This window comes from Atheta coriaria, unplaced genomic scaffold (assembly GCF_025399875.1).
Source record: "Atheta coriaria isolate IRGN ID8LTWV9N9 unplaced genomic scaffold, Caltech_Dcor_3.1 hic_scaffold_1_pilon, whole genome shotgun sequence".
NCBI classification, from domain to species: domain Eukaryota; kingdom Metazoa; phylum Arthropoda; class Insecta; order Coleoptera; family Staphylinidae; genus Dalotia; species Dalotia coriaria.
In genome coordinates, this window is record NW_027045443.1 from 3,409,748 (window position 1) to 3,432,366 (window position 22,619).

The 22,619-nt window shown below is 40.2% G+C and overlaps 5 protein-coding genes and 1 long non-coding RNA gene across 6 annotated transcripts; 3 read left to right on the forward strand and 3 right to left on the reverse strand.

Moving 5' to 3' along the window:
- Nucleotides 1-729: 729 nt before the first annotated feature.
- LOC135789462 (uncharacterized) lies at nucleotides 730-1,499 on the reverse strand. Its single transcript, XR_010547571.1, has 3 exons — nucleotides 1,406-1,499; nucleotides 1,211-1,339; nucleotides 730-1,150 (listed from the first exon to the last, which is right to left on the reverse strand). It is a non-coding gene; the product is annotated as an uncharacterized lncRNA (long non-coding RNA).
- A 752-nt stretch (nucleotides 1,500-2,251) lies between these two features.
- Nucleotides 2,252-3,315, forward strand: LOC135789807 (dnaJ-like protein 60). Its single transcript, XM_065299833.1, has 4 exons — nucleotides 2,252-2,560; nucleotides 2,616-2,782; nucleotides 2,837-3,007; nucleotides 3,066-3,315. The coding sequence occupies exons 1-4, from the start codon at nucleotides 2,399-2,401 to the stop codon at nucleotides 3,220-3,222; spliced, it is 657 nt and encodes a 218-aa protein (XP_065155905.1). The 5' UTR covers nucleotides 2,252-2,398; the 3' UTR covers nucleotides 3,223-3,315.
- A 402-nt stretch (nucleotides 3,316-3,717) lies between these two features.
- Nucleotides 3,718-4,503, forward strand: LOC135789814 (tetratricopeptide repeat protein 36 homolog). The gene is made up of 3 exons (XM_065299841.1): nucleotides 3,718-4,088; nucleotides 4,141-4,319; nucleotides 4,380-4,503. The coding sequence occupies exons 1-3, from the start codon at nucleotides 3,782-3,784 to the stop codon at nucleotides 4,449-4,451; spliced, it is 558 nt and encodes a 185-aa protein (XP_065155913.1). The 5' UTR covers nucleotides 3,718-3,781; the 3' UTR covers nucleotides 4,452-4,503.
- Nucleotides 4,316-9,667, reverse strand: LOC135789795 (nucleolar pre-ribosomal-associated protein 1). The gene is made up of 2 exons (XM_065299824.1): nucleotides 9,436-9,667; nucleotides 4,316-9,377 (listed from the first exon to the last, which is right to left on the reverse strand). The coding sequence occupies exons 1-2, from the start codon at nucleotides 9,590-9,592 to the stop codon at nucleotides 4,495-4,497; spliced, it is 5,040 nt and encodes a 1,679-aa protein (XP_065155896.1). The 5' UTR covers nucleotides 9,593-9,667; the 3' UTR covers nucleotides 4,316-4,494.
- An 883-nt stretch (nucleotides 9,668-10,550) lies between these two features.
- Nucleotides 10,551-13,015, reverse strand: LOC135791808 (protein phosphatase PTC7 homolog). Its single transcript, XM_065302353.1, has 5 exons — nucleotides 12,501-13,015; nucleotides 12,259-12,438; nucleotides 11,810-12,126; nucleotides 11,609-11,747; nucleotides 10,551-11,485 (listed from the first exon to the last, which is right to left on the reverse strand). Exons 1-5 carry the CDS (start codon nucleotides 12,727-12,729, stop codon nucleotides 11,436-11,438), a joined length of 915 nt encoding a protein of 304 aa, XP_065158425.1. The 5' UTR covers nucleotides 12,730-13,015; the 3' UTR covers nucleotides 10,551-11,435.
- A 4,697-nt stretch (nucleotides 13,016-17,712) lies between these two features.
- Nucleotides 17,713-22,527, forward strand: LOC135789439 (uncharacterized). The gene is made up of 9 exons (XM_065299276.1): nucleotides 17,713-18,070; nucleotides 19,028-19,161; nucleotides 19,425-19,624; nucleotides 19,693-19,874; nucleotides 19,936-20,171; nucleotides 20,227-20,406; nucleotides 20,471-21,755; nucleotides 21,845-22,008; nucleotides 22,070-22,527. The coding sequence occupies exons 1-9, from the start codon at nucleotides 17,908-17,910 to the stop codon at nucleotides 22,415-22,417; spliced, it is 2,892 nt and encodes a 963-aa protein (XP_065155348.1). The 5' UTR covers nucleotides 17,713-17,907; the 3' UTR covers nucleotides 22,418-22,527.
- The last annotated feature ends 92 nt before the right edge of the window (nucleotides 22,528-22,619 follow it).

A 22,619-nucleotide genomic window follows, 5' to 3' on the forward strand; every position in this document is an offset into this window, starting at 1 on the left:
AAATTCTGCTGTTATTTCAGCAGCGTACAAAAAACAATGATTTTTAAATGAGAATGTTGGGCACGTGGATCGCAGTTGTGGTTGAAAAGTCGTGACAACACTTCCTTTTTTAAACGCAATGATTAGTTTCTCATTATTATATCGTTTCCGACATATCTCGTGAACAACTACCGATCTCAATCCCTCTAAAAGTTTACCCTTATTATCCTTTCTTTTAATGCTTGACTTACGAAAGGTCTTCAATCCTTAATAAAACAATTTACGTTATCAACCATGGCATCAAAACTGCAAACAACGCGACTATTCAGTAAAATAAAAGTAAACTCGGCCGGCGAAACTTTCAAACAAGCGAGGGGGAGCAGGAGCACCCTCAAATCATAGCAAGCAAAAATAGCAGTCATGACCACCTGGAAATGAGTTTTTGACAAAAACGAATGTTGAAGTAGACTTTGTGGCGCCCGTACGCTAAAACTATTAATTTTACAAGAAAAAGGTACTTACATAAATTGTAGGAAATTTTCTCTAGTTTAATTTATTATATAGATATGTTTATCGTAAAATGAGTCGGAAAGGAGATATGGTCAAAAAACTGTTTTTTGACACCATTTTTCCAAGATGGTGGTTCGAGCGAACAAGATACGAGGTGGCAAAGTTGAAATTCGTAAAGAGCACCAAATGACTGTACTATTGTTCACGTTCATCCCTCGTGTTCACGTAGTCGCTTTCAGATTTAAGTATTAAGCCAGCTTTAATATTTATAGTTCTTGTTACTTAACAATTCTGTCTCACACTTGTGTTGCATATATTTAAATACTTGGTTATTTTATATAGCAACAATAATATATAAATAGAAGGAACGAGTTGTATTTTTAACATATTGTATTATGCGCATCCCGCAAGACGATTGGTTCTGTGGAGTCAGTGTTTCGCCCCACGTACTTATAGTGCGCGCTAGAAAATAGCGTCACTTGTTATTGGGATGTCTTGCAGATAAATCGCCTAGTTATTAAGATATGTATTGTTACAAGTTTATAATTAAAAATACGAAATAAATAAAAATTTAAGTTCAATATATCCGAGTGATTAACATAATGATATACTACGATATCTCAGATTGCAGGTTCAATTCGCAGTGGGAGCAGTTTTAATTCTCAAAAATAAAAACAATGTAAATTCAGTACAATACAATTAAGATACTTGAATAGTATACCTGATGCAATACATGGAAGCAAATAGATAGAGGACTGGAAGAAGAGTAGGTAAGTAGCACAGCAGTGAAAGATAGTCTGCTCGAGCGCCCACTGCCTCGGCTGCATCATGCCTGAGGATACTCAACCCCCTACAAAATATAATAATTTAGGTGGGGATCATCCTCCGAGAGGAAAAACTACTTTTAAAGACAAACCTTATACAGGGTGTCGTCGAAAGAAAAACACTTTGAAACAACTTACTTTTCAGGTTTTCAAAAGAATGTTGTGACAGACTCATGTTTGAAAAAAAAATGCGACAGGTTATAGACTTTTGAGATAGGCAATTCACTGAACACATTTGCCATTATATGTAACATATCTAATATCTTCAGTGCACTTTGTTTATTTTTTATTTTATTTATATTAACAATTAAATTTAAAATACTCTTACTGCATCAATTCACAAAGAAACTTTTTTTTTTTGGAAAATAAAAAACGAATCAAATCCTGTTCAAATAAAGCAGCTTCATGTTTATACCAATGTGTACTGTTAAAAGCAGGAAACAAAGATGCTATTTCTTTGCGTACTGAGTCATGAATTTTAAACATGGCACGGCAACTATTTAAAATCTCTAGAAAATAATTTAATCTCAAAATACCTGAACCATGAATTGCATTTCTAATATTACCTAAAATATATGTGCCTCTAATAGTGCGAGAATGACTAAACTGTGCCCGGAAGACTTTTGTACGACCCACTAGTTCATCAGTGTATGATTTATGAAACCACATAATGGTTTAATTAATGCTAAAGTTAATTCTCACGTTTTTAACATGACTTTATCAGGTGATGTGTGTTGCTGACTAACGAAAACGAAATATAGCCCGTCTATCACAACTCATACAGGAAATTTTAAACACTTTAAAGTTTCGAAAATTAATTTAGTATTTGATTAATAGGTGATAATTGAATACCTATTTGGCTATGAATCTTACTGAATTTTATTTGAAACCTCTACGGTTAATTAGATTTTTTAACTCGCGACAGACTCCACATAAACAATTCTCATTGTCAATATTTCCACGGAAACAAAAATAAATTCGACGTTTAGCAGTGAAATTGATAATTGATTATGTGAAAAACGATTCGATATATTCCAAATCTTTCCCTGTTTTTTTTTAATTGATTCGTCCGGTATTTTTCAAAAATGGCTCGTTTTATGACCGCAAATTCTCTGTGTAACGTTTTCATGCAGAAGACGTTCAAACGCTCAATCCACAAGCAACAAAATCACTACGAGGTGCTGAAGCTGGCGCAGAACTGTACCCACACGGACATAAAGCGGGCTTACTACGAACTCTCCAAGAAGGTTTACCTTGAAAACATACTTGTCCTTGAATGCTTTACACCCAATTCATTTTCAGTACCACCCCGATAGGAATCACAACTCAAGTCCCAAATTGTTCCTAGACGTCTCGGAGGCCTATAAAACCTTGAGCAAACCAGACTCGCGTTTGCGGTACGATATTAGCCTGCTTCCTGCACACCAGCGATTCCGTGCCAATCATTATGATCTGTTCGCACGCCGGAAGTATGCTAACATCAATTGCTTTTCATTATTTTAATGCCGTTTTTTATGTCTCAGTTTAATGGATGAACCAGCTTTCTATCGCCCGCGCAGGACAAACTACGAGTACGATATTCCATTACATCAGTTCAAAACACGACAAGGCGAGAGGATTTCTAATGCGGTAGTGATATGCATCGTGTTATTAACAATGATCATTGGGGTCGCAATACAAGTGATGGCTGTTAGGTAAATACAATCGTGATTAATAAAATGAATAAATTTAATAATTAAATTAAATCTTTAGGCATGCACTGCGGGTACGTAGAGAAGAGCTCAAGATCAGTCAGGCATTAGCAAACCGAAGGATGGAGAAAGGTTTGAACACTGAGGACCCTACTAATAAGACTCAGGTGAAGTTGCTGGAGGAGCGTTGCCGGGCGAATAATATCAGTTTGGATTAGAGTGCAAAACTATTTCTTCAAATTTTGAACGCGCATCTTGATAAATTTCAAATAAATTGGACAATTCATGCCGTTGGCATGAGTTCATACATATCTACAGATTTAGTCATTGTCAAAAATAGCAGGTAGGCTTTGCGTGTGCTACCAAGCGCGATTATCTTCTATTAACTTTATAGGCGCTCACTAACGCCAACCAACGTCTTGACTTACGCAAAGAAACTATGGCTTAATACATATAAGTGCATCTTATCACTATCTTCATTCACATTATTATTACGATTAATTCACGCTTTAAACTTTTGTTTTCCTTGTTTTGCCTTATTTTTATTGCGCATAGATATTACGCTGGTTATTAATTGAGTAATTCTCTATCGCAAGCAAAACATGAAAAAATGCGAGGTATTTACATTAAAATGTTGTTTTGATTATGCTAATTAACCCGACGCGATGGCAAGCAGGTTGATTACCATACCAAACAAGCAGCATTGCAACAAAAACGCGGACGTTTCGTTAGTTTACTACCAGACGCGCGCGATTTCAACTGTTTTCTTGAAATAAAATGTCGCTAGACTTGAGTGTGCACGATAAGGCGGTGTTAAACTGCATTTTCAATCCCAGTTTACCCATTACTGAAGCATACGAAGAAGAAGAAATCGAAGAGCTTGTAGATGTAGAAAATGAAAATTGGGATGAAAGAGATCTACAAATTGTGAAAAACAAGGAGGTCGAAGCTGTAACAGCTGCAGAACACAAAGAATATCAAAAAGCCTTAGATATTCTTAACGATTGCGTTGCCATTTTACCAGAGAAGGCGTCGGTGTACAATAATCGTGCACAAATCTACCAATTTCTTGGAAATTTTGACGGTAAATCAAATTATGGGCATAGATATTGTTACTTACGTTGTTGTGATTTAAGACGCCTTGGATGACCTCACAGAAGCAATTCGCCTGGCGTCAATTGGGTCCCAGAAAAAAACATTGTGCGCTGCACTGTGTCAAAGAGGTCTACTACACAGAAAGTACCAAAGAATAGAACTGGCACGAGCAGACTATGAAAAAGCGGCGGAATTAGGAAGTAAATTCGCAAAGACTCAGGTAATATGAATTTTTATACATGAATGAGATATACATCATTTAAAAATATAATTTTTTCAGTTGGTCGAAATCAATCCGTACGCTGCTCTGTGCAACCAAATGTTGCGACAAGTCATGCAAGAGTTGAAATAATCTGTACTAAATCAATGTAATGTTTAAATCAAATATATTTGCATCAATGTGATATCATCTTTACCAGCTCCATAGTCCCTTCCAATCCGGGATATTTTATAATATTCTGATAGATGCAATTTACCTTATTTAACACCATGGGATCACTTTGATGCTGAAGGACGTTGTGCAGCCAGGTAGCCAAACCCTGCTTGAGGCACAATGAACGTGCTGTCTTGGGTAACATGACGGCCCTTTCAATAATCTCCAGGATGAGTATCGTGGACGGCCCATCGCTAATTGCACTGGAGAATAACTCCATGATTAACTTGAACGTCATTGCCTCATCAGCAACGACGCCATCTTCCTGTGTACGCATCCCACCGCGTAAAATTTCGAGAATAAACTGTCGGTGTATCTGATGATCTACTGCGCTGGAGTTGAGAAACGTGTACAACTCAGGTATCCGCGCTAAATTCGGCGCGCAGGTCACCCCAATAAAGTTGCTCAATGGTGCGTACATCGGATCCGTGGGGTTGGTAAGAACCAACGCAGTGCGAGCCATGAACAACGCTGCAAAACTATTCAATTTGTGTGTCTCCACAGCGCCGACTGCCTTCCCAGTAACTTCGACAAAACGCAGCCAAAGGAGACGGTCCTTCCCAAATTGTCCCTTCATTTCCAATTGGTAAAAGAACTTCGCAAGGACATGACACGCAGCTGCGCGTACATCACGATTGAGACTTGCCAGGGCCGCCACAACAATTGCCATCGCTCCACTGCGTGTAAACTTGTGCATAATTAAATTGTAATCCGGAGATAACAATTGTGAAAACACTGAGAGAAGAAATCCGACATCGTACACCTTCGTGGATTGTTCATCATCTAGAATAGTATCAGTCTGCTCATCTCCCAAGGATGCTTTGAGTGGAAAGTTTAAAATAGTGTTTTCTATCATGGACATCTCCAGGATATCTAAAATATCACCGGTGCGGGGTTGTCGCCACAAACTCTTTCTACTATCAGGTCTGGCGGAGTAAAAATTCCCGGCGGCCATTCCCCACAGAAACGGTTTAAAATCGTAGAACATCGTTTGTTCCGATTCTTTCTCGTAGAGTGCTAGTAAGGAGCGTATTTTTCTATCCGAAGAGTGCATTGTGGCAGAGTATGCTGATAACAGCAGTGGGACATGCTTCCGCTCCTTTATACCCGACTGGGCTTTGCACAAAACATACATCAAATCAAAAACAGCAAATTTTCCTTCCGATGGTACATCTAGGGCTACATTCATAAACTCTGAATGCGAGAACAGTAATTCCAAGAGTTCAGTTGTCTGCTCCAATGAACATTGCATCCTTTTCAAGAGTTCCGTGAGTTGTTTGAGGACATAGATCTGCGTTGATCCAACGCCATGCTTTAGGCACAATTTACAAAACAATTTAAAGGTTTCGTTGGTCCTCGTGGTCTCCAATGATATATATCTCGGAAGTGCCTTAATTATTTTCATAAATAATTCACAAACTTGCTCCAACTTCGTCATACAAATCTGGTTTTCACTGACGTTGTCGGTGTTCTTCTTCTGGAAGACTTTTACCATGTTGATTATATAGTGTACAAAAGTCAATAGCGCATTGTTGATTGGCTTATCGCAGTTGACCTTTTTGTTAGACAAGTACCTAAGCACAATCGATGTCCAAATAGCAGGTAAAAATACTTCGGTTGTATCAGCCTTGTGAGGTTTGTTGAAGTACGATTCACCATATGTATCCTTCAACTGGGTCTCAAGCAAACGACAGAATCCTTCATAATGGTTTTCGAAGTGTTGGCCGGCTTTCGAGGGTTTTAATAGTGTTTTTTCCAACATGGGAGACAAAAGGCTGAAAATGCGTTCGGATAAGTCTGCATCAAAGTTTGCAATGCACAATAGAGGCAGAATCATGCCTTTCTTTTGACATATTGCATTTAGATTGTCTACAAAAACATCATGCAAGTCTTTTTGACCCTGTTTAAAAATCATTAGAGCTAAGAGTGCATTCTCTTTGCAATACTCCTCTCTTTGAACAACACTAACAAAATATTCTCTGGTATTCTCAGCAGTTATTTGATCAGGTTGCAGAGTTAAATAACTATGCATCGTTGCAGCTAATTCAAAACAATCAGTGTTATGCCGATTCAACTCAGCAAGAATTCGAAATAAAGACTTAGTATTATCGAACTTTCTATATTCTGAAGCTACATCTTTAATTTGATTACTGTAATTGTGCAAAACCGCAACGAGAGTTGTATACAACAGGTTCGGTTTCCGTTCTGCGTCGAGCAACTGCAATTCAGATTGTGAAACAAAAAGATTTAGAATGTCCACACATCCATCAAAAGTCAACCCAAAAGTATTCATAAGTCGCATGTATGTCTCCACATCACTTTTCGACATTGAAATCTTCTGGGAGATTATAACCAGCACGCTTTTGTACAACCAACGCTGGTAGGTCTTCAAATGATCAGAAATATCAAGTTTTTCGACATTCTGAATGTGTTCGGTGATTTCAGTTAGAAACTGTACGTTATCTCCATTGAATGTTGTATTCTTCTGAGATATTTGAAAGTTCTCCAGCACTTTGGGATGACGGTAGACCATGGCAAGCATTTTTGACGCATGCTTTTTAGTAGTTTCGATAAGTTCTACAAGTTCTGCCTTAGTGTTTTTGTGGTTGACAAGTCTGAACAAAGCTGTAGATGTGTCCAGAATACATAAAAGGTCAATATTCGTTGTTTCTATTAGTTCTGGTACTTCTAGAGAGGATTCCGGCCAAGATGCGATGTATTCTCTTACCGTTTCAGGAAGATTTCCCGGATGAGTTTCCACCAGTTTCTGGAAACTTCTAATATCAGTCTGAAGATGAAAAATTTGTACCGCAATTGTCCCCAGGACGGGCCTAAGCTTTTTGCTGACTTTCTCTTGAAGAGCTGTAGCTATAACACCTGAATATGCAATGGATTTCATTGGTTTACCATAGGTTGTAAAAGTACAAGCGTCGTTGGATAATCTCTGCAGAATATCTAAGTCCGAATCTGAAGTTGAACTCGTTTCGCACGCAACTGTAACATTCTCATGCGGCAGAGCTAACAACGAGGAGAAAAACTTCGGGAAATGCTTTTGTTTCAATGCCTCCGTCCAAATAGCGATTTCATAATCGCAGTCGATGAATAACCCTGTGATTGTCAAAATGTTACTGATACAAAGACGAGTATCATCATCGTCTTGCATACGCAAACTATCCGCAAGAATTCCCATAGACAATGGAAATATCTCTCCTGATACAAGAAATAAACCCGGGTCCAGTTGAGTTAACAACTTAATCAAACAAACTCTAAACTGGTGTTTGTTACCATGTTCACTCGCGCTTTCTTCAAACTCTAATTGAAGAAGTTCATCTACATTCGAAAACTTCAAATTGCAAAGTAAATCCGGACATAAATCATGATAAAGATCCAAAATATTAACCACCGCGGTCATATATACCAATCTATCATATTTTGGTAATTTGTGTGCATTATCTGGTGCCTCTTTTGGAATCGCCAACCAATTTTCCAACAAAAACTCCACGCTAGGCATATGCCGTTGAAGATGATCCTCGATGATACTCTTCAATGTCCTACTGTAATTCTCCGGTAGGAATTCTTTCGTTTTCTGCATAAAACCATGCACAGCTTTCAAAATATCAACAATACCGGCTGCCACCTCTTGTTTGACATCATTAGAATCATATTCAAAATGCGGTAGACCTAACTGGTCCAAAACATGCGTCGGCATCACGAGAAACTGTATCACCTGCGCGAATACCAGCGGCCGTAATTGTTTCGCCAATTGAACAATACCATGCGATTTTATTTCGGTGACAAGCTGGCGCATGAATCGCATCGCACGCATCCAATTAATCGAAGGGCGCGGTTCGAGCGATTCGGCAATTTTGTTCCAAATGGTTGTGACAAGATCCGGGCACTCGGCGGCCATTTTAACAACGAGTTCCTGTTGTAACTGACTAAAATGCTCGCCGCGGAAAGCCACTTCTATGATATTAAACATCAAAGGATTGCGATGTTGTTTACCTGTTCCGAAGAGCTCATCGCGAAAGATAACACCGTGTTTTATCGATGTGCAAAGCACAAGGAGAATTTCATGCGTCAATTCGGCGATTTCCGCGCGATGGTTTTTATTTATATTACCATCCAAAATGGGCCTCTGTCGTTTTTCTTCCATGCAATTAGGACCACGCCAGTCGTACAAGTAAGTCAAGCCTTTGATGACAACATTACTGAAGATTTTCACTCGAATCGGTTTTGAAACGTGCGCGTTTTCAAGAACATGAGTTTTGAGCATCATGAGAACCATTTTGACAGTCTCATAGGGATCATATTTGAGACCAGGCATGATGCTTGCAAACAAAAACTTTTTATGTAATAATTGCAGAATTGTTGGGTAATGTCCATCAACAAAAAAAGACATCAGAAAGTTAATAAACGCGACGCGTGTACTCTTGGAAATATCATCCATGTGTTTGATGAGTAAACTCAATTGGAACTTTACATTTAGTAGAATATCTTTGACCAAGAAAGGAGAAAATGCAACCATGATTGTAAGTAGCTTCAGTGTAAGAAATCTCTCCTTTGGTGTAGAGGCAAGTTGTAACATTTTGTTGATGAGGGTCAGATGAGTGTTGAGCAAATACCTGCATGCTTCCAGTGTGGGCATTTGCATGTCAGGATGCTTCTCAATGACAGCCACAATCAAGTGTTGAACTATTTCCACAATGAGAGTTGGCGGACAGGTAGTGTCCAACTCCCAAATCTGAAGCAGCTCCAAACAATTACCACCACATCTGAAGTACTCACTGATGGCATTATCTGATTCATTGTGTGACTTGAGCAAAGTGAGGAACTCTTTGAGAGCTGTAACATGCAATTACGTATTATAAAGAGTTGTTTACTATTACAATACTTAATATACCAGTGGTTTTCTGGTCGGTTTGAAGCAACGAGCGAAATTCTTGCGCGGAAAAACGTCTCCCTTTCTTAGATGATGGGACATCATCGGCATTGTCGACAGTAACATTCAAATCATTCACCACTTCCTCACTTTCACTACACAAAGTTCGTTTAGTCATTTTAAATGGTAAATTCTTCGTTTTTAAACAAAAAACAAACAAAATTCTTGTAAACACGTTCAGGACCACATTGAAATTGTGTGGTTATGAATTTGAAAACATGTTGCGTGTAAAAGGTTGCCTACGTCAAACTTGTACACAGCGTGTATTTCAAAATGCATAAACTATTAAGCAACAACACAAAAACAAATAACAAATCATATATTAAATGCGTTTTTGATTTGTAACAATACTAACGAATACTTCTTTTGTCTTGGGATGACTTATAACAAATGGAAGTGATAAAGCTGTAGGATTAAATTAATTAAGTCGCGTGCATGGCAATGAAATGAAGAGAGGCCTGGAATAGGGAGAAAAGGTGTTTAGGATTAAACTAAGGAAAAATTTTGAAGAATAACATCAAGTTCATGGATTAAGGTATGTAAAGAAATCCATAGAGTTCCTATCCGATCGACTGTAACAAAAAAAAAACATTTTTATAACAGATCTAGCCTGAAATTCAATCTGAAATGATATTACTCACGGTCAAACACCATTTTGGTCACTTGATGTGTCGAAATATGCGATATGGTGAGCATATCAAGCGCGCAAGTCTTCATCAGCGGGTCTCCCACAGTTTTGAAGACTTTTTCGTAGACGTCATGATTCGTTTTTGCGACCAAACGCATCATCTCATCAAATGCTTTGCAAATGCGCGTGTATTTTGATCGTGCTGCTATCGTCAATCGCAGCCGCCGTCGGATACGACCATTAATTATTTCACGGTACTTCATGATCACTGATATTGTTTAAATAATAATAATTCCGTTGGTGCTGAAGTGATGTATTCAAAGATTTGAAAGCTTTGATTTTAACGAAGATGGCTGTCGACACATGCGCACTTAACAGTAAATGCAACCCTCACAACAAACTTTTTCAATTGTTTCCACAGCTGTCTGCATACAAAATCAGAATCGTATTTTGAAAACAACTATTCATTCGTTTATTACATCATTAAACGTAAGTATTCACAAAAAAATAATCGAGAAAATATAACTAATTTGCGAGAATTCGGCGCCAACACCTAAATATTAGGTATCAACTGGTTTTCGTCTTCGTTTCACTACTTTAATTAATATAATGCATGCATGATGAAAGTATAAGACATTGAAAAGTATTTGGTTTCTTCATCACACTGTTAAATCAAAACCGGCACGTAACAACACACAAAACTTTAAAAATGACGCCAATTCATTCGTATGTGACTCGCCAACTGTCAACGAACGCTTTTCTTGTTTTTACGATAATATAAAATTGAAAAATCCAAGGCAACTGTGCTTAAATTGCTCGTTTTCTATATAAAAAGAACCACATTGAAAAAGTGTTGGCAGTCTTTGCGTTTTCGTTCGTGATACACATTATTGCCGATCAGTGTGCGAAACGACTAGAGACAAATTACATCGATTACAAGCTATATGTGTGTACGGAGATAAATGAGTTGCGTTTTGGTTGTCTTAGGATACGCACAGTACAACTATTTTAACAGGACTCGTAAAATTACTCAACATAACAAAACAAAACAAAATATTGCATACATTAAGTCGTTCAGCGTGTGTTCCGTTTCAGTTTCAGTTGATGCAACTCACCAAATCAATGGCACCCTAACAAGTACAAGTATATGAACAAAATGAGCAAAAAATAATTGTGTATAATGATCTAGACAAATTTCAAAATAAAAAATAATAATAATATTAATAAAGTCTATCAGGATAAAGCGCACGTGTATGAGGAGTGTCGAACATATCAATGATAATTACTGAGACAGCGGACCATGATTTGCGGGTGTTTCCTGCCGCTACTGGTTTTATATTGCCACTGTTGCAAGGATTACGGTTATATCGTCAGGTTTTCCACCTAAAATTCACCCAGAAAGATAAAAATCAACGTATTGTAAAGTTTTTTTTTTTGGCAGTAAGAATAATTGTTTCTAGATCATTTTGATGCGCAAATAATTAAATTTTATGCAAATTAAGTTACCTATAGTGTTGATTCCGTTGGCAAACGCATTTTCAGCGAAGGGTGAAATGAATGTTTCGTCAAAGGACAAATTCCTCGCCATCCACGCTATAGAATTCGCTACGGTTTGTAATCTGACTGCGCAGCGCTCGCCCTGACACTATAAACCACAAAGCCATATCATAACACATGTTTTACAACGAAATTATTGCAATTTCTTACTTTAGTCATTTCGTTGACGAGCATAGTACGCGGTAGATTATCAAAAACGCCGTCTGTGGCCAGCAGAATGACGTCGCCGTCCTCAACGGGGAAATTATCCGTCATTGCTGAATCTGGCTGATCGGAAAGCACCTCCGCTTGGTATCCAGGCGGCGCTACAGATAATTGAAACGGCGTATTGAAGTAATGTTGCTGCTCTTCGGACTTGTGAATGACGCGGCCATTCCGCACCACCATGAAACCGCTATCGCCGATGTTGGCTGTATAAAGCGTGCTGTTTTCTTTGTTCAATATCACGACGCACGCTGTACTACTACCTGCGTGGACAATACGTTGAAAAACATTGAAAAATAAGCGATTTTCGACAATTTATTGTGTTTGCATGCATGATGCTTGAATTATTTTCGTTTTTCATGCATAACGAGATCTATTATTGGAACAGAGCTTACCTAAAATGGGTTTTTTATGATGTAACAATTCATAGTAACTTTTCGCTAACAGATCCGAGGGATCATGGGGTGCGAACCGCCCCAGACGGATGATGCGCTCGCAGGTGCGCATCAGATGCAGGGAAAACTCGCCGGGGTCAATGCCGTATGCACGCCACCCTCCGACGCCATCTGCCACCCCTAAAATATAAAAAAATGCAAGTAAGTAAGTAAAATATTGATAATTTTGATTAAATATTGACCTAAAATATCCGAAGACTTCGTGCGTTGAACGAACCACGCATCATCACCGAATTGCCCGTTGATGAGCCGCTGCGTGCGCGTATTCTCCTTGGAAAACCCACAGACTGCACTCACAAGATGCAGTTCGTTCCGCTTGTGCAGGTTGGGGTCGGCAGCGATGGAAAGGTTAGCGATGCCGTTCCACAATGCACGCGAGAGCAATCTGCTCGTCAACCATAGGGTGTGCATGTCTCTAACTGCGTTTACACAAGCAGTGGCTGCGCTGATCAGGTGACAAGCTGACAAACTCGCGGCGCGATGTTATAAGCTCATCGTTGCGTCCAGCGCGTTAGATGGGTTGCCACCCTTCGTGGGTGTGATCGTTGTAGGGCCCCACGCGTGGATGCTTTCTCCGCAGCAGGACTCCTGCAGCAACGTGCGTCGGATCTCAGATGCGCGACCGCTGAGGACGTTGCAAGGACGGGCGCGAAAACACGCTCGCACCGAGTACCAGCTAGCACTGGCGGCGATGCGGCGATCTGCGCCGGACTTCGTCGCGCGCGCGAGCACCACGCATGCGCAATAATAACTTGCACTTCAAACTGGAATTATTCAAATACAAAACTTTCGAATTATTGTTACTATTATAATTATTATTGACTAATATGAATGAATAGGCCAGATGAATATTTTCAGCACGTAGAATTTGTGTATTTGTGTCCTAAAGGGGAAATTTTGATGTGTAGATGAATAATTTTTAGCTAAATATATTTGTATCTGTCAGAAAAAATACTGACAAAAGGGGTGTTTTTACAGCAACCACTTTCAGTTTGTATGTTCAACGAACATAAGTGATAATTGTCGCAAATTATAATGCAATTCGTTAAAGGCGTCATCGTTTGTCCCATGGACGCGCGAAAACGCGTTTGTTTACTTAAAGATCTGATAAACAGCACGTAATGTGAGTAAGAACGATTTAATTATAAATATCTACTGTAATATCGCATAAAAACTGCACTAAAGTATCAAATGTCCAGCAATGCGCAGTCATCTTGTTTATAATTTTTATTTATTTTAGAAAATGCTACATAATACACATCCGCTACGCCAAATTAAACGATATTAAGTAAACAAGCGTGCGGGCAAAAAAGTTGATATTGTTTTCGCATTGCGCTATTAGTTTGCGTTAATTAATCATTGATCGCTAATCGCCCGCCGCCAGCACCAGCTTCCTCAACATCAAAATATGGCGGAGTCGAAGTCCAGAATTCGCTCGTTTGCTCCCTGCATCTTACCAGCATACAATACGTCCCCGAAATGCGCGAAATTCAATTCGTTCCGTAGCAGATGTTAACTGTTTATAGAAATAACAAGGACATGCTGTACGCTGAGTGCGCTGAGTTGAAAAGTCTAGCATGTTTAGTGTAGAGCGTGTAGCAAGTAGTCGAAGTGTATTATTATCAATTAATTGAACATTAATCATTGCGCGTTCAATTGCAAATAATGCGCGGCGTAAACAAACTAGGAGTGCAAAGCGCCGGCACGTTTACGACTTTTTTTCGAGTCGAAATTCATTCACAGAAAACGTGAAAAACATTTTTAGCACACGCGTTGTGCAAATTTCACAAAACTAACCCAAACACTACGTTTTTTGCTTGAAAACACGGAATTCGATAAAATAAACAACAATATTAAATAAACAAGCTGAAAAAGGTAAACATTCGAAGTATGCTGGGTTGCCTATCGTGAAATAACGTTTTCATGTTTAATCCTTGCGTAAATTGCGTAAATGAAAATAAATATTTACTGAAACAATGTTTAATTGGCTTTGAGCTTCTTGCAGCTACATTTCTCAAGCAGATTGCGCATATTAGTATTAAGAAACGTCAACAATAGCAATATATATTAATTGCGGAGCGTTTTTAACACATAACGCAATAAATTTCAATTATATACAGCGAAAATTGTTAGATTAGCAAAGTTTTGATGAAAATAGATTGGGCCGGTTCAAGGTCATTATTAAAACCTTGCAACGCAAATTCTAATCAAATTTAAAATGAAGCATGCGCAGATAAATGATCAATGAGTGAGATTATTTAGATTATCGACTCTACACCCAGTTAGTTATGCAAGGAAGGAACTATACAACTAAATAACTAAATAATTTCACTTTAAGACGCACGTCATGACAGAAAGTGTAAATAATTTATTCGTGTATAATAACGCGCTGTGGGAGTAGCGCCTAGTTGCTTCGATTGATCGAATGTGGTAATTAACGCTATCGATGTTAACCTATCGAAATAAGTTTGGAAAAAAAACGAACGCACACGACAGAAATGCCACCAATGCGATCATTAAAACTAATTATGATCTATTTGTAATTACGAATTGAGTGCCGCTGAGGTGGTAATGTACACTTTGTGACGATGGAAGAATCGTTTCAATACTTAATAGAGCCGCTTAACGGACGCCATGCGAACTTGATATTTGCTCGAGTTTTCAGTGAAAATAGAAACGCTTTCACTTTTTTACTGTGTTACTTGTACTTTGTGTGTTCAAGAGCAATACGGCTGCTTCTGCAATGCATGGTTCATACTCTTGCATTCTTGCGAACACCAAGATTGAGCAACATCAGGGGTTGGACTTCCTTAGGTTTTGCCCAAATCGCAGAAACCCCTACACGCCGCTTTAGTATTGCAATACTTTAAATACATGAATACCTTGTGTCATTTTTCTATATTTCTTTATACCGAAACAACACTATATTGATGAATATAGTACTAGTAGATGCGTATCGCCACAATGTTTGTAAACAGTTCAGCGTCAAAGTTCGTGGCGGATCGATGGAATGAAAACGATAAAATCGTAAATCGCCGCTTACACGCGCTTTGTTATCCCTGCAATGAATTATTTTCAGCATTTTTTTGGGTAAAAATCAGCGGCCAAGAAATCGGACACAATCGATTTCAATTAGCATCAATAATTCAACGATAATTACCGAAAAGTAAACAAAATTTAATTCGAACATATTCTAAGTTTTGTCTCCTCCAGCTGATTGAAACATCGTGAATTAATGACGACGAATTGTCCCTCGTCCAAAAAACCGGATGTCGAAACGTATGCTCGCACTTCCGTTCTATTCACATGCGGTCATTACTACGAAACCTCAGCATTGGATTCTGCGTCGAGCGTATATGACGAAAACCGCTTTTCGTTACAACGTGAAAACGCTATCGCAATCATTGCTGCTTGCGATTAAAATGCAATTTCGATAGCGATTAAGCGTTTATTAACCAATAACATTGAATGTTTTCAATTTCGTCCATTTCGACCAAGCATGCATCACTTTGAAGAAACATCGATTTTCCTCGATGACAAATGAAACGCGAAGGTGAATTAGTAAGCAAGGTTAGTTTTTTGTGTATCAATTTTTTATCATCACCGCGGTTGCGGGGTGCGTCGCCTTGAAACGTCGCCGAGAAGTGCATTCTGGCGCAAGGCTCTAATTGGCGGGCAATTTCAATGATTACAGCATTTTAATCAAAGGCGTTGTCGTTTGTAAGAAGTTGTGCTTCGGGAGACAATCGAAGCGGGTAATAATAGGTTCCGCTGAAAAATTTAAGCGTTTGCTGTATTTACTGCGGCACGTTTAGCGAAATGACATAAAAAATGCACGATATTTTCCTCAAAATGGACGCCAGCCTGTTTCTGCATGTTGTTGTGACGTCGGATCTCATTACAACTCGTTTTCCCTGACTGCTGCTAGAGCGTGTAATAAAAACCATGAATGCAAATGAAAATGGGCCGAAGGAAAACATTGCGCGCACTAATGAATACATCAGACGGAAAACTTGCGGATGAATAAACACTAGCCAGCAAATGACTAAAATCTAAATAATAAATTATTGATTTGTGTGCTATTCAAGACAAAATTGCAGTCGGCGATGATGCTATCATAAGGAAAATGAATAATTTGCGTTAATTTAAACTGGATTTAAAATTTTGCCAAAGGAAAGTAATTTAATCTTGAATAATTGGAAGAATTGATGAGAAAAAACCGATGTGCTGCAGAAAAATGACAAGAAAATTAAACTTTTCTTGGCTGGAATGAAAAAGAAGTGGCTTTGCAAACTAATTCACATATTCTATGGATTGATTTGTTTGTGTTTTGTGTTATAGACCGTCCTCGTTTATTTCCCGTGCGTGTTAAGGGCTTATAAAGTTAAAACGCAAAACAAATACCGACTACTTCCGATACTTCCTAATACCGCAATCATGAATCAAATCGAAAACAAAACATTCACCTACAAATAATACTCGATTTAATTACAGTTGCACACCTTTGCTTTTTATAAATTGATTACCTTCTATGCGGTAAACAAGAAAGCACGATAATAATGTAAACATTCAAGCCATAAACCTGACAAAACCCGCGTTTCCACCCTCAGCAAATCGAAGATTGAATGTGAATAAGGCAACACACGCGCCGCTCTCGCACGCAAGAAAATAAAGAAATAAAACACGCGCGCACATCTAAAGTGCACCGCCGAAGAGTTGAAGAAGTTGAAACAGATCGATGATCGTGCCTGTCGCTTAAATAAATATCAGGACATTATGCACTAATGGTTTTGTAAATACTACTTCTCTCGAGTAGCAGGAGGACGTGTTTTTTCTTTTCGAAATATCTAATACCCTGTTGATTGGGAAATTTGTTTTCGATGTCCAGCCAATCGAAACATGGGTAGCCCATCAGTTTTTGGACACCGGAAAGTGATTACTTGAGTAGCCTTGAGCCGTAATTTGGGTCACCAGAGACACATGAAGCACAAACTTTGAATCAATATTGTCTGAAAGCCACCGGCATGCAACAATCAAACAACTCGTTCATTCAAAATATTAAGGATTTATTTAGGCTGGAACTAAATTTTTGCGTTTTTTGCGTTTTGGGCGCTGGTAATGACAGCATGTGACTGTAATTAGATTCGGTGAGCGTCTCCGGCATGCGGTGGCATTGATTTTGTATCTGGAATGCATAAAAATTCATAAGGAATGTTGTGATCGTGTGCGGCGCACGCCGCCGCGCTTGTTGTCATCGTGGCGGCGCGTGTTGCGGGGCAGCCTCGCACAGGTGCGGCGCGCGAATCCGCCGCTATTGCCGGCGCAGGTAATTACTCCGTTTCTATTCGCCCGCCGCCGTCACCCCGCTCTACGGTCGCATGCACTTCCAGCAGTAGCACATCGAGTAGTCTAGGTGTATCGGATGGCCGGCGGTGTTCGTAGTTCGCTTCTACCGGTTCTAGCCTTCGCATCAATGACGATAAGTTACACCCATGCTCAGGTGCGCGAACGCATGAACTTTCAACTGGCGCGCGCGATGTGAGTTTGCGAGAAATTTCACCGCGAAACTTTTTTACAAACGAAAACTTCATGATGTTGCGCCGTAAAGACAGCGTCGCACGCAAGACGCGCAAAAACCTCCCGCGTCTCGACGATCTTGTCCTGCACAACTGCAAACTGAAGTTCTACTCCGAGCAGTTGCAGAATTTGAATTTCCTCTTCGAACGCAAGCTGGACGAAATGCCTTCGAAAAGTAAGCTTCATTTGTGCGTCGTAATTATGATGTACAACTCGTTGTCAAAGTAGTTTCACTTATTTATAATTCGATTAAAGTCGCGCAGAAAACTCACATTAAATTTAATTCAATTCTGTCACGTGACGGACGTGAAAAGTTTGCAATTCTGCGCAGTTCAGGAAGAGCGAGTGACATGTCACGCTATTTTCCGCCGGCGGTGATGTAACCGCGTCACGAGCATCACGCTGAGCATCAACTGTTGCAAACTGATCATTGTGGAGTTGGAGTTTTCGCCCGTTCTTTGTATACAAGCATTTTTATTCTAATTTTATGCACATTTTAAGTGTGCATTGCGTTCGCATGACGTAGGAATGTTGTGGAAAAACTAATGGAAGTGATGGAAAAATTAAACTGTTTTCGCGATAACATATTTGTTTATTCCGGGCTTATGGCAGCCATTAATGCATAATAGTTTGCGGTATTTATTATTTCTTATCACTGAAATTCTCATAAAGCACTAAATTTTATAAATATCAATTAAAACATTAAAATATTGTAATGCATGCAGTGTACAAAATAAAAAGGCAAGAAGAACGCTCTCCTGTCATTAGGAATCTAAATATCGAGCGTACGACAGTCGAATACTTCGCGTTCCACGAATTTCGACGAAATTCCAATAGAATAAGAATTAAAATTTTATTAAATCGTCGATAATTATTACCGACTACTTGGACAGGTGTACAGGTCAACTGTGAACGTCTTCATGTTACCATAATGACCACAAAAACATATCCGCCGATAAAATCATTACCAAGGCCAGAAAGTCGAATTGTTGTTTTAATTACTCAATTAAAAAGTACTCAACAACAAAACGCTCATTCGGTTTGTTTTAATTATGTAATTAATGAAAATAAGCGCGCTAAATATGCGCGCAAGATGAAAATGTGTTTTAATGCAACCAAAATATTGATACAGGACACGTGGACGAGGATAAGCTGCCCCTGGCTATTTCAGTGGTGGAGAGATTGATTCAGAGATTGGTGTGCGGCGTCGGAATAATCGATCCGAATTTCGCCAGTAAATATTTGATTCATTTACATGAGAACAACGTGAGTGCCGATAGATGTGTTGTAGCTGCTTCGCTGCGCGCGGAGCAAATTTACATTTTGCACACTCCGGCGTGCCGCCCCCTCAACCGTCCTTTCCTCTGCACTCCCGCCCTCCACTTCACCTGCTGTGGTGTGATTTTTTATGTTTAATTCAGCACTGCAGAAAACAAAAAAAAAAACGCCCGTAACTAAGTCGCCAAAGTCGTGAATGTTCAAGCGGTGGTGGTGGATACAATAAAACATGAATTTGTGTATGCACGCAGGTAGAAACGACGAGTCTGCAATATTTATTGCGATTGGATAATTTATCGACGCCGACGTTGTACGACGGCGACAGTCCGCCGGCGTACGCGATCGTCGAAAACGATCCGGATTTTCCCAAAGGATACGCGCGCGTGCGGGCCCACCCCCAGATGATGAAGAACTGGGGCATCTTCACGAACAACGAGGGCTACCTGCGTCGGTGCGTACAAAACACTTCAAACGCCAAGCATTTGCAAACCGATTTAATTTTGTATTGTCTCCTCAAAGAGACAAGATTCAAGCAAAATACGTCGAGCTGTTGGCAACGGCGGCTGCCAGTGACATGTCGATGGTGCCCAACGAGCTGGACGAGTCCATATTGTGCGCGTCTCCTGGTAAAGTGGTCGATGCGTTTACCCTGCGGCAGATTCTCCGTCGTGCGCCAGAGGAACACGTTTATTTCGGAGGCAGTAAGTTAGATAAGTTAGAGAGGTTAGGACATGAATCATAACCAAGGTTATGTTCGCCTAGATGGCAGCACACCACGATTTCCTGATCCGCGGGACTTCCGGTTGGCGATCGTAGACGAACCGGGTGGTATTCGTATTAGACTGGAATTTTTGTCGCCAGCTTTGTCTTCGACAAGCATGAATGTCCGATTGTTGATAGGAATCGAGAGTGATGCGTGGCCTGCATCGACTGACTTCCCAGGACGCGTTCCTTTAGGTCATCCGGATTCTTTGTTGTACAATGAGGCAGGACAAATGGTCAGAACCCAGCTGTTAAACACCAAAAATATTGCTAATGTGTTCTTTCACATAGGGCGCTTATCTGGTCGGTTATGGGGTGCAATCTTCAGCGTGGCAAGTGCGGTTCCCTGCTGCGGAGGAACTGCTGATGTGGAACTATAGCAAAAATAGCGCGGTGTCCAACATATTCAAGCTGAGCGAACGCATCTTAGATGAGATTTATGAAGAAAGTGCCCGGCATCAGAAATATCAAGTAGGGTGGAAAATTTAGATAGCAATAGTAGATAGCAATTGCTTACGTTGTGATTTCTTTACAGTACACCTACAGAATCCTAAATTCCTACATCTTCAAAACAGCATTATTGTATGAACTTGAAAAGGACTTTACAAATCCCACGCGCTTGATTCTTAATTGGTCCCCGAGGATGTTATCAACACATATTCTAAAGATCCTTGATCACATGGTGCATGCATTAAAAATACAACGCTTTCCTAATTACTTCTATTCAGGAGCAAATCTTCTGGTAAACCCGGGTCACCTCTGTGAGGATGACTATATCTATGAATCTAGGAGAGTTGCCACGCTCCTAGTACAGTTCTACCACCTTAGTTTAGCCCACAACAATACACAAGAATATGAAAGGTATATCCTGTCCCAGGAGTTGGAGCTTTTGCTATTGCATAAGTGGAAGGAGCTCATTGATAGCCTTCTACCGCCTACTTCAACACGAGGGCGTCGGTTCTGTTTTGCTGGTTCCCGTACCAGCGTAGCATATACGCAGTACACAGCACGTCAGATTGAATTCTTGGCGTTGTTGTTCCAAGCCGCACTGGCTGTCCATAACAATCGCATAGTCCCCCCTGATGACGGGGATGAACAATGCAGTACAGCCACCATGTGTCAGATGGATGCCTCACATGATCTGGTCTACATCATAGTTATTCTCTTACGACAGGCAAAAGAGCATTTTCTGAAGACTAATCCCTCAGGTAAGGTGCGTCGGAAATTAGCGACTGGGTTTGAATCATGCGTAGCCAAACTGGTAGAGATAATCCGAAGGGCTAACGAACCCATCGCTGATGAGGTAGATTTTGTGAAAGTGGTTCTTAAATGGTTATATCGTGCGTTGGATCAAAACAAACGATTGCTAGCGCCTCTCTTGCGTCCATATCTCAATATCCTGTTTGTGACTTCACACGGAAACGCGTGGTTTTTGGAAAATATCAGAAAAAGGGCACAATGCGATGAGGTGGATGCCCTATTGCTCTACAATCGCCTTGTAAACGAAGAACGCGTTACACCAGCAGAGGCTTTAGTTGATTGCGTATCCAAAAAATGGATATGGGCGAAAGATTTCCTGGAGGCTATTCGGGACCAACCAGTTCGAGTTGTCTTTGTTCCGAAGCGGGGGAAAGTTATCAGACACGTCATGTCAGTTCCCCAACCCCCGGAAGATGATCACAATGATAACATCGATAATTTGAACAATAATCTCAATATAAATCTCAATTTGAACAATTTGAACGGTATTGACACCAAGGAGGATTTGAATTTTGAAACGTTAGGCCATCGCAGCTATTTCTGCACGTTGCTGAAAAATTGTGAGTGTAATTAGGGGAAAGCAGGTGTTAAACTCGCACCGAGTAAATTTTAATTGTAGGTGTGTTAAACAAGGTGATTAATTTTTCAGGTTATAGAAATGAGAACAAAGGCGAGCCCTGCAACGTGCCGTGGTATTGCGTCCTGCGGGACTCTAGCCCGATGACGTTAATTTTTCAACAAGTCCACCGCAACGGAGACCACAGATGTAACGGTGACATTGTGCAGACGCTCTTGTCCATGCAAAAAATGAACGTGAGTGAAGGTTCTTTACACGTTCCATTTATAATATGCGAATTTATGTTTCCATTCTCAGATTTTAAATGAAGTTACATCGATACTACCTGCAGATGATCGTCATCAGCTGATGGATTTACTACAGAGGTTCAATGCGGAAAAGCGTAGGTCAACTTTGCGGAAACGAGCCAAGACCCTACCGGTGCAGGATTACGCCGAGAAGCCGAAGTCTTTCGCTAGTTTCGAGAAGTATACTCGCACGGAAGAAAGCGCAGGGTTGCAGGTGACGCGCGATAGCAGTTTCACAGACTCCACGGCAACCGTGGGAATGCGCAGCGTTCACTCTGGTGTCAGCAACTGCACCAGCAGCGGCGGAAGTGATGACCGCCGCACGCGGCTGCGATACAGCCAATCGATGAAATTCTGAAGCAGCAGAAGCTGGCCGTTAGATGCGTAGAATTTTAGATCCATGTGTGCAAGCCCTCTTTCTGTAGTCCTGCAATTCGTTATGTCACAGCAATAGAAAGTTGAGCGCCAGTTAGTCAGCCCGAGAGAGAGGTGCGTTTGATTTCGGAATTTTCCACCCGTGTCCCCGTGTTCGCCGCCCCTCCCAATCCTCGGTTCCGTGG

Excerpts from the sequence above, each read along its gene's own strand:
- LOC135789807 (XM_065299833.1), top strand. The coding sequence starts at position 2,399 with ATGGCTCGTTTTATGACCGCAAATTCTCTGTGTAACGTTTTCATGCAG. Across the intron at positions 2,561-2,615 it reads ACTACGAACTCTCCAAGAAG|TACCACCCCGATAGGAATCA; the intron begins GTTTACCTTGAA and ends ATTCATTTTCAG. Across the intron at positions 3,008-3,065 it reads ATACAAGTGATGGCTGTTAG|GCATGCACTGCGGGTACGTA; the intron begins GTAAATACAATC and ends TTAAATCTTTAG.
- LOC135789814 (XM_065299841.1), top strand. The coding sequence starts at position 3,782 with ATGTCGCTAGACTTGAGTGTGCACGATAAGGCGGTGTTAAACTGCATT. Across the intron at positions 4,089-4,140 it reads ATTTCTTGGAAATTTTGACG|ACGCCTTGGATGACCTCACA; the intron begins GTAAATCAAATT and ends TTGTGATTTAAG. Across the intron at positions 4,320-4,379 it reads GTAAATTCGCAAAGACTCAG|TTGGTCGAAATCAATCCGTA; the intron begins GTAATATGAATT and ends TAATTTTTTCAG.
- LOC135789795 (XM_065299824.1), bottom strand. The coding sequence starts at position 9,592 with ATGACTAAACGAACTTTGTGTAGTGAAAGTGAGGAAGTGGTGAATGAT. Across the intron at positions 9,378-9,435 it reads AACCGACCAGAAAACCACTG|CTCTCAAAGAGTTCCTCACT; the intron begins GTATATTAAGTA and ends TGCATGTTACAG.
- LOC135791808 (XM_065302353.1), bottom strand. The coding sequence starts at position 12,729 with ATGCACACCCTATGGTTGACGAGCAGATTGCTCTCGCGTGCATTGTGG. Across the intron at positions 12,439-12,500 it reads GAAGTCTTCGGATATTTTAG|GGGTGGCAGATGGCGTCGGA; the intron begins GTCAATATTTAA and ends TTTATATTTTAG. Across the intron at positions 12,127-12,258 it reads TCATAAAAAACCCATTTTAG|GTAGTAGTACAGCGTGCGTC; the intron begins GTAAGCTCTGTT and ends TTGTCCACGCAG.
- LOC135789439 (XM_065299276.1), top strand. The coding sequence starts at position 17,908 with ATGATGTTGCGCCGTAAAGACAGCGTCGCACGCAAGACGCGCAAAAAC. Across the intron at positions 19,162-19,424 it reads TTCATTTACATGAGAACAAC|GTAGAAACGACGAGTCTGCA; the intron begins GTGAGTGCCGAT and ends GTATGCACGCAG. Across the intron at positions 20,172-20,226 it reads ACAATGAGGCAGGACAAATG|GGCGCTTATCTGGTCGGTTA; the intron begins GTCAGAACCCAG and ends TCTTTCACATAG.